Source organism: Brachyistius frenatus, unplaced genomic scaffold (assembly GCF_029030835.1).
Source record: "Brachyistius frenatus isolate BFR_SWC_R1_liver_20210118 unplaced genomic scaffold, ASM2903083v1 Contig_110, whole genome shotgun sequence".
In the NCBI taxonomy this organism is placed as follows: Eukaryota; Metazoa; Chordata; class Actinopteri; family Embiotocidae; genus Brachyistius; species Brachyistius frenatus.
Window position 1 is genome coordinate 1,115,276 of NW_027210709.1, and position 9,725 is coordinate 1,125,000.

Here is a 9,725-nt window from a genome sequence, read left to right on the forward strand (position 1 = left end):
AGAAGGCGAGTCTGACCGCTCGTCATGTGATGGATTAAATCTTTTTGTTTGTTTGTTTGTTTGTTTTTTTGTAAATATAAACTTGATTTATACCAACATAATTGTTATATTGTCGCTCTTCAGAATATAAATCAAGTGCGCGTTTAGTTTTAAGACAATTGTACGACAAATGTTCAGATTTACACAGCGGATTAATGTTGACTGATCACAAAGTTAAACTGTTTCATCATTTCGTTTTAGTGGCTCGGTAACTGACAGACAAAAATAAAGTGAAAATAATAGCGCGCTTAAGAAAAAGATAAAACATGTTGAAATATAGCACAAACATACAGCATGAAGGTGTATTTAGACTGCTATGAGGTGAGAAAAAAAGTGCAGTTATTATAATTATCAGATATAATTAGACAAGATAATCTGATTATATTAATGTGCTTCTATTTGGCATCTAGTTTTAGCACTATTTCCTGCTAATAAACTCAGTGAACAAGTAATTTATCTAACCTACCAATTTTTTTTATTTTGAAAACGTACCTGTATTTTTTTTCCAAGTAAAATGTATTATTGCTATTTTTATTTTAAGTTTTAATGGATTCTTATAATTACATCCAGCACTCACTGAAGATAAACACATTACTGGAAGCAAACAAATGAGCAAAAACACCTTTGGACTGTGAACATCTGTTTTATTTCATGCCAGGAAAGGCACATTCATACACTGAATCCAACTGTTTTGATAGGCTATATAATGTAATATGCATCTACATTCAGGCAGTGCATACATAATGATTTTCCATGAATAAATGCAACGATACATTAACACATTTTGTTAACCACAAAAAGATATAGCACACATGAGCACTGACAATTTGTATATGCACACTTGTAGCATAAGAGGAAGTACATGTGCACCCTGTAGTCCATACAGTTTTACTGACCTTTTACATCAAAGGAGACATACAGTACATTGCATTAGCAGCACTTGTTGGTTTTTGAAAAGTCCAGAGAATATATATAATGTTTTAGAGCTGTCAGTGTCAGATCTGTTTCTTTTCACTCTGTTTCTCTCTATTTTGTTGCAGTTGCATAAAATAAGTCCTGTTTCTCGCATTTTCTCAAAATGCATATATAGATTTATATTACAGACCAGCATGGTGAGCACAGATGTCCCTCTTTTTAATGGGACTTTCTCCTTTGACTGACTCATATTTGATTTCAAGCACTGGACACCCAGTTTCAAATTCACAGATTTACACCCTCTGCTACTCAAAACAGTAAACGATCAAGTCAGCAGATAAGCACTGTCAGGGAGCATATTAAACTGTGCTTTTACTTGCACCTTACTGTCCCACTATGAGACAAAGCAGCATCCATGAATGAATGTCTTTCAGTGAGCAACATCTTCTGCTCGTTCTGTCAGTCTGACACAAATAGATAAATAGGGTGGACTGGAGTAGTAGGGTAACACACACTTGTTTTGCATGTATCAGCTTGAGACACAACAGCATAAAGCGGTCAATACAACCACAATTTCTTATGGCAGTCGTTATTTCAAAATAAAATAAAAAATAATACTTACACATTAAGAGTGAACACTTGACCAAAGAGGAGTGGACTGGGAAGTTTTCAATATGACAATATATTGGAACTGCCTGAAACAACCCTCATATATTTTCAAATTCTGAACTCATACAGGGCCTCTGTACTTTGTATCCTCAGGATAATACAGAGCTTTGAAGAAATGGCAGCTGGAGTCAAGAAGAAGCTTTTGGCATCCAAGGTCTGATTTTGAAACCAGTTAGTATAAGTCTCTTATTGAATATTACATAATTTTCATGCAGCTATGACTTGATGAATCGGTTACATTGTGCTTAACACTGACACAAAGCTTCTTTTTTTTATGTAGATTTCATATTAGAGTTATATGGAAAATAAATTGCTGTAGTTTGGAAATCTATCAGCCAATTTTAGTGACAATAGCTGTGATTGTGAGGCTTTATTTAAAGATGGTGTACATCGCACATTGTTTGCGATGTGGTAAATAGGTGGCTGGTTTGCAAGTGAACAATGATTTTTGTGTGTGTTTCTCCTGCAGTCATAATATAATTTATCTCTGCAAGATGATTAATTAACATTTTGCATGTACACTAGTATATTTTTACTGTCTTTCACCCATTTCCCACTACCATCCAGTCAGTCTTTGATAATACATCATTATTATCAACACTTTTGTTATAAGCTGTCCTTCACCACCAGTCACTGGCAAATCAGATCTCTGACCCCTCAGCTTAATGTAGGTCATTTTTGCCAGGTTCCATTGAAAGTAGATCTAAAATGGACTCAACCATAAGTTAACCATTGTGTAAATATAGAACAGAAGCTCTGCAGTACTTTACAGAATATTCAAGATAAAGACGAGGAAATGACACCATTTCATGGATTGTACGCCTTTTGCATCTTGTAGTAGTCAGTTCTTCACCACAAACACTTCAAATACAAATCATCAATGGACAGTCCTTCTGACCCCCCGGTATTGTGTCGTTTGGCAAACATTTTGCGATGGAGCACAAACTAGTATCAAAAAGCGAAGCAGAAACTGACTGTGTCTTTGCATCTGTTTCCTCTCACCAAAATGTTCTTTCCTGCTTTACCTTGGAGCACCAGTGGTCGTCCGCATCCTTAAGATGCGGCCCTGTTTATAACAGCTCTCAGCCTGGTAGCCTTAAGAACGCATGCCAACTGCCAAAAAAGGCCTTCTGCTTGGTTCTGTTGTAAAACTAGACTCCTTGTTGGTTATTTGTCCATAGACTTATTGATTTTCAGTGTGTGCAGAGTGTCACTGACAGAGACGCTCTTCTCTGTGTCTGTCTTGCTTCTGTCTTTTCTGGACATGTCAGGTTCCCATAGAAAGAACTCGTGGAGGAGGGTGTTGACAGTTTCAGGACACTCCATCATGACCATGTGACTTCCTTCCTCGATAACTTTTAGGAATGCAAACAGGAGGATCTAGAAACCGCAAAACCAATGTACATTACAATAAATACTAAAGCAGATCAAACGAAACATTTATTCTGACAAACCAGCCCGTGTTCATACATGAGGATGAAGATGTACTATACCTCTGCCATGCGCTGGTCCTCATCCATGGGCACAAACTTGTCACACATGCCATGAACCAGAAGGATGGGCACAGTCAGCTCGGCATGGTAGACTTCATCGCCCTCAGGCCAGTACTGACCGCTCATCATGGCTCTCAAGACAAATGGAGCCACATTGAAGGCATTGCCCTGCTTTAACAGCTGCTTTTCTTTGGCACCCTGACGGGCAAATCCAGCTCTAAAGGTGAGAAAAATAGGTCCATAGTTTAAAAGCACATACATTATTAAAGTGCTAAAGTAGATGTAAGTTTATTTCTTATGTCCTTCTGTGATATTTTTCAAATGTCTTGACAAAAAGCAATACCATTTTTTTTCTGCAATGACAAAAATTACACAGGTGTGTCACTGTTTCTTGTGTCAATTTTGTCATTATATAATTGCAGATCTTACTTGAGGAAGCTCCAGGCCAGACAAGGTGACAGACAGTGAAGTACGCAAGATGGCAGCTGGAAGATGGAGCATAGACTGGGCTCCAGCGCTGTGGGACCCCCTCCATTGATCATCACGACTTTATGTACCAGATCAGGATATTCATGGGCCAGGAAGGTGCAAAATGACACTCTGGAAGAGATATAACGGGATTGGTGCAGCATGTTAGAAACTTGTAAGCCACTGTGAGAAAAATAAATTTTATCATCCGTGAAATTGCTTCACAGACTCTTCCAAAGCTGAAAGATTTATAACAAAAGCATCTCACAAATCCTCACCCATACGAGTGGCCAATGAGAATGTTGCGTTTACGAGCATATCTCTTAAAGATGGCACGAAGGTCCTCTGCCAGGGCATAAAATGTGTAAGCTGCTGCGATCTGTGGGGCAGTGCTGGCTCCGTGCCCTGCCAGGTCCGGCGCAATGACTTCATAGCCGAGCCGAGAGAAGAAGTCCAGCTGGCTGTTCCAAATGTCTAGAGAGCCTCCCACACCGTGCACGAAGAAGAGCGCTACATCTGAGTGTGTCCCTTTGCAGCTTGAAATCACTCTCTTGGAGTCGATTAGCACTGTGCGCTTGGGCTTGCGCCGACGGCGGCGAGGAGGCGGAGCAGGTTTCTGTTCCCCATGAGGTGGAGGAACAGGAGGAGGAATGGGGTTAGGGTCCGGAGAAGAGGCAATTTCTTTGTAGTCTGCCAGTTCGACCTCTACAGTGCTACAGGGCTCCAGATCCCCATCCTGACACTGCAGGATCTCAGAGTGCAAAACGTCCCCAAGATTTTCAATCACCAGCTGCCCGTTGCGGTACACTGTGATCTTCCTCTTGCAGTGGACACTGCCGCCGGCATCACTTTCATTTCTAGAATCTTCAGGAGAGCCGTCAACCTCACAGTCCACATCTGTCTTCTCCTTTCCTGCAACTTGCTCCTCTGTTTCTATGGGCTGACGCTCGGGGATGATATGACGCACTCGCAGAACTCTCCCAGGTTTCACCTCAACAAACTCAAAACCATCTGAAGGTTCAGATGACTCCAGGGGCAAGACCAGACTGGCAGCCTTCCCAGTCAGGCAGCACAGTATCCCTTCAGTGATGCTTGTCAGCATGGTACTTCCCTGCAAAAACAACATCAGAAAGATACTCAAAAAAACAGATCACTGCTAAGATGCTTAAATACAATAAAGCATAGGTAGAAGAAAACCATGTATGAACACTGGGGAGGATTTTTGGAGCGTTTTGCTCTACTTTTCACAGCTCATTTTTTTTCCTCTGAAACATTTCAAGCATTACAAATGTGTTCAATCGCAGTGTTTGTAAATGTCAACTGCTCAGCAAAAAGATATTGGGCGCAGCGTGATTCCTAGAAAATTTAACCCAAGCTGTTTCCTAGCAACAGTGACAATGAAACGGTCTTCTTTATACTTTCATCAGTCCACAGTCGATGTTGAGGAAAATAAATCACACTAGGAGCACGGAGGCTTTCAGTTTAACAGCATGCAAGTTCACGTCCAGTCCACCTCCAACAGCCATTTTAAAGCCCGACTGACTGACACACTCACCTGGGTGACAAAGCAGCTTAACATTAAGAGGATCCACGTCATAAACAACACAGAAAAAATACTTGTCCTGTACTAAAGTTTCAATGTCACTGAAGACTGGCCATTTACAATCCGACCGACATGTTGGCTATTAATAGCCCTTCCTTTTCACATGGTCAGAATCAGGATATATATAAACACCAGCCATAGTTCATGACCGTGTACATGTCTGTAGACTGCATGTCTCATAACAGACGTTTTCCAAAGTATACAGTGGAGATGAGAGAAAAACAATCTTTGTTTTCATGCTCAAGTCCATTCACAACTAGACTGCATGCATGTTGGCAGAAGTACAAACAAAGCTGTATGAGTCCTCTTTTTTGATAGAAACACAAGCTGGTTATTTCTAGGAAACACTGCAAGAAGAGCCTACAGTCCCTTAAAGAAAATACACGAGTTTCACATGTTTTCCACATGGTACGCATGTGTGACACGTTACCACATGTTGCAACTTATGATAACGTGGAAAATATGTAGAAAGGTTTTCGCATGTGAATCTACATGGCTGCACATTACACCATGAAAATGTTCCAAAACCACATGTTACCCATGGACAAAATATATATTTCTGCAATATGTACACAGCCACATGTGTCATGTTGTCACATCTGATTACATGAGTTTTTGCACATTTTAAATTCATGTGTTTTTTCTGTAAGGGAGTTCACGGCAAGGCTTTATTGTTTCATGGTTAAAAAAAAAGCTGTGAAACAAAGCATAGTGTGGACATATACAGGCAAGACTTCAGATTACAGCTCATTATTGTTGTGCTTCAATCATGGACATATAGCCAAATCCAGCTGTTGGATTCAAAATACAATTAAAGGATAATTAGGAATGACCTTTAATTTAGTGAATACAGCATTAACAACTGTGACTAGGTTGGATTCATGGACTCTCTTTATCATGATTGTGTGGTTTCCATAATGTTGTTGTCCAACATATCAGTTCTTCTATTCCCCTTCAGACTCATACCCTACATGTACCAGTCAAACAGAATCACTCTGATACGTCCATAATAAACAGTGAACTTGTAAAGGTTTAGGATTTAACACCATCTTGGCGAAGGTGTATTACTGACATTTTATTATTGACTTTTAATACACAAAGCTTCATCTACAGAAGGATTCATGTGTGCACGTGCAGGGCATGTTGTTATTGGGACCAGGTTGGTCTGAAGGTCAGTGCATCAAGTGACATCTAGTTACAATCTGGAGCTCACAGAATGATAACGGATCTGGCTTTCCACAAACATTAACAGAGGAGAAAAATAGATATTTCCAGTTACAGCTGGATGAAGCTGCCAGTCTGCAAACATATCTATCTATCTATCTATCTATCTATCTATCTATCTATCTATCTATCTATCTATCTATCTATCTATCTATCTATCTATCTATCTATCTATCTATCTATCTGTCTGTCTGTCTGTCTGGGTGTCCACCTCACCTCAGTAGCACAAAACTGACCACAACAGCACTGATCATTAAATCGGGATTCTCCTCCTGACCTACAATCCGTCAATACGTCAACCAGGACTGGGTTTTGGCACTGTTGTCTGAAATCTACGAACCCTACAGTGAGACAGGCTGAAGGTTACTCGGCCATGTTGAGTTTTTGGTCTGCATTGCAGAATATATATAGGTTGATATGTCTGCCAAGTCTTACAGTAAGATAACATACATTTGGTACACTGTGCTGCTGTATTTTCACAACAGTGCGTCGCAGCATGACATGAAACGCCGCACTTGAAATGCTTATATCTGCAACAACAGACCATAATAACCTACTTTCTGTTAAAAATGCTGATGCACAAATGTCTGGGGTAGCTGACAAGCACATCATTTCAAAACATCAGGTCATAAACTGCAATACAGGCAGCAGATTTCTTGTAAATACACACCAAAAATTATTTTTACAGATGTACTAGAGGCCCCACAAAATTGCGTTGCGTAAATGAACAGATAAAATTAAAAGAATGGGACAATCTTGTGTTTAAGACCATAAGTGCAGCTTATATTATTGATAGATATATTATTGTGGCGCTGTCACAGTGATAAATACATGCAGTCATCCTGCAGCCGTTTATTGATGCTGTTGACAATATGTTGCACAATAAACATCAGCTAAATAGACAACATGATGCAATATAAATCGATTCCTTACCTGCAGAATCGCCGATGATTAAGGTGATGAGAGACTTGCACCAAAAGATAACAGATAAGGCCCGACGAAACTGAACTGAGAAAAACGTTGCATTTGGCGCAACAATTTGTCTACGCTAGAGATGCTGCAAAATAGTACAAGCCTATTATTAGCCTCATTAGACTGCCATTACAGAAAAGAGTGGGTCTCGAGTTGTGCGAAAGCATGCATCCATAAAAGTGTCCCAATTGCATTTCAATAGGACACCCATTACGATAACAAAACGTTTTTTCCCCCCTCCCTTCAGCATCCACTGCGCACTCAGGCCAAACCCTACCCAGCCCTGCTGCCCTTGAATCCGCAGCAGCCCCGGCAGTCTTCGGGCATTTTCGCTGCTGAGTGGCAGTAAGGAAGGCGAATGGAAGACATCTGATTACTGGGAGGAGGCCAATGGGAGAAGCGTGTTTTCTTGTTGCTAAGGCTGACAGAAAAGCAAAAAGGCGCGCGTGCCCGTGCCTGCAGTCAGTGACAGAAATGATAAAATGATGGTCCGGGTAATTATCTAAGTAGGCTGACACACGGCCATGATCAGGCCTGCATGTGTGATCCAGGAATCACACATCAGAGTTTTAACCATTTTAACAGCATCATAATAAAGTGACACCTGAGGCCGTGTTTATTGCAGCTGTAGACATGACCTTCACATTTTAATCTAATAGATTAAGAAATGATGTCTTCTTGATATCCTCACGTCAACAAATTAGTGCTGCTGGGACAGTCCGTGCCAGTCACTGAAGAGACAACTGTGACGTTTATGGGGCGGAGAGCCTGAGAGCAACTGTGTACTTTCTGTTATTGTTCAGCAGTTGGTGTAAACAACAATTATTGCTTTGTTTTTATGCCTGCAAAGCCCTGGTGTTTCAATAAAGGGACTCAAAATCAATTAACAAATCACACTACAAACTGCTCTGGCAACTACTGATGCATTGAAAGGACAATGCTCTTATTAACCAAAAAACTTGTAAAGTAAATATTGTACTGTATTGAGGAGCACTTGAATGACAATTCTATCCCCCAAACACTGCATCTTCTCACGCCTCATGTTATGGTCTCATCAAGGACAGAAGTCAAATAAATATCTGCAAGGGATGCAGATACAAACTATTTCTAATCATGTAAGCCGTATTGTTTAATCCATTCCTTAAAAATAATTAATCCAAACATAACCTTTTAAACATTTGTGAGGCCCTCTGAGCTGAGCAATGTAAGGAGATGGTGTCCCAATAAAATAGGAGCAGTGTGAGACAGATTAAATGCATATATGGAATATATTTAGTAAAGTAGGCAACTATACAAATGTGAATTATTTGTTCTTTACCTGATTATTTTTTTGATCTTACTTTATATTTGTTCCCTCTCTGAGGCTAAAGTTTACTTTACTCCATTTGTTTGACGGCTGTAGTTATTTTTATTATTTCAATACCTTCCCTGCCCAATAAAAACTCTTTATCTCCAATTAATGTTAAATATTTCTTTTTAATAATAGGTGTTCATTTGTTGGGAAAATTCTCCTTAAATTCAATAATTACTGTACAATACCTCTTGAATTAGCTGGTGTTGGAAAGGAAAGATTTGTCTCTTCCTCTTGTTTGCATTGTGGCTCCGGAAAGTCTCAGGCCCCAAAAAGTTTCCTTTGTTTTCTGTCTTATTTGCAAGTGATTCTTTCCGCATCTAATTGACGACTATCTTGTGACCTACAACCAACTCAGTATTACCATACAAAAACAGGTACAAAGGGGATGGGGGTGATGGTCTACTGTTTGTCCCACTGTAAAAAGCTGACCTACGGAGGAGGGAAGACCCCTTCTTTGCTGGACACCTCTCTTTAAGGGTGCATGTATGTGTTCTTTCTTGCAAGAATACATGTCCGATGTGTTTGATTTTGAACCAAGCCTCTTGAGTAATTTTTCTAACAGCTGGTGAATGCATTGTCACAAAGCTGAACAAAGGCAGATTTTTTGAGCTCAAGAAAATTTGACTTTTTAGTTCTAATGGAATAGCCTATTTCTTTATAGTGTGGTACTTTTACTAAAGTAAAGGATCTGAATGCTTTTACCATCTCGGAGTGACACAGTTTTTGAAGGACCACTATGATGGCAGAAAAAAAGAAAAGAAAAATATTCCTAAATTTCTTTAATTTGTTGTGTTTATTAAATTTTATTTTAAATGCTATTTAAAGACCTGCTTTCAAATGCTCTTTAGCTGTTTAAAAATTTGAGTCCTGGAAAAAAAATAAGTGAATTCCAAATGAATTGTGGTGTTAGTGACGCAGTGATTGACTGATGTTTTCAATATAGACTTAAATTATTTGAGTGTGATATGACTCAGCAATTTAAATGGCG

At 39.5% G+C, this 9,725-nt stretch overlaps 1 protein-coding gene across 1 annotated transcript; it reads right to left on the reverse strand.

Moving 5' to 3' along the window:
• Nucleotides 1-662: 662 nt before the first annotated feature.
• LOC138629020 (protein ABHD8-like) lies at nt 663-7,722 on the reverse strand. Its single transcript, XM_069712473.1, has 5 exons — nt 7,345-7,722; nt 3,863-4,695; nt 3,546-3,716; nt 3,117-3,333; nt 663-3,003 (listed from the first exon to the last, which is right to left on the reverse strand). Exons 2-5 carry the CDS (start codon nt 4,684-4,686, stop codon nt 2,791-2,793), a joined length of 1,425 nt encoding a protein of 474 aa, XP_069568574.1. The 5' UTR covers nt 4,687-4,695; nt 7,345-7,722; the 3' UTR covers nt 663-2,790.
• Nucleotides 7,723-9,725: the final 2,003 nt, after the last annotated feature.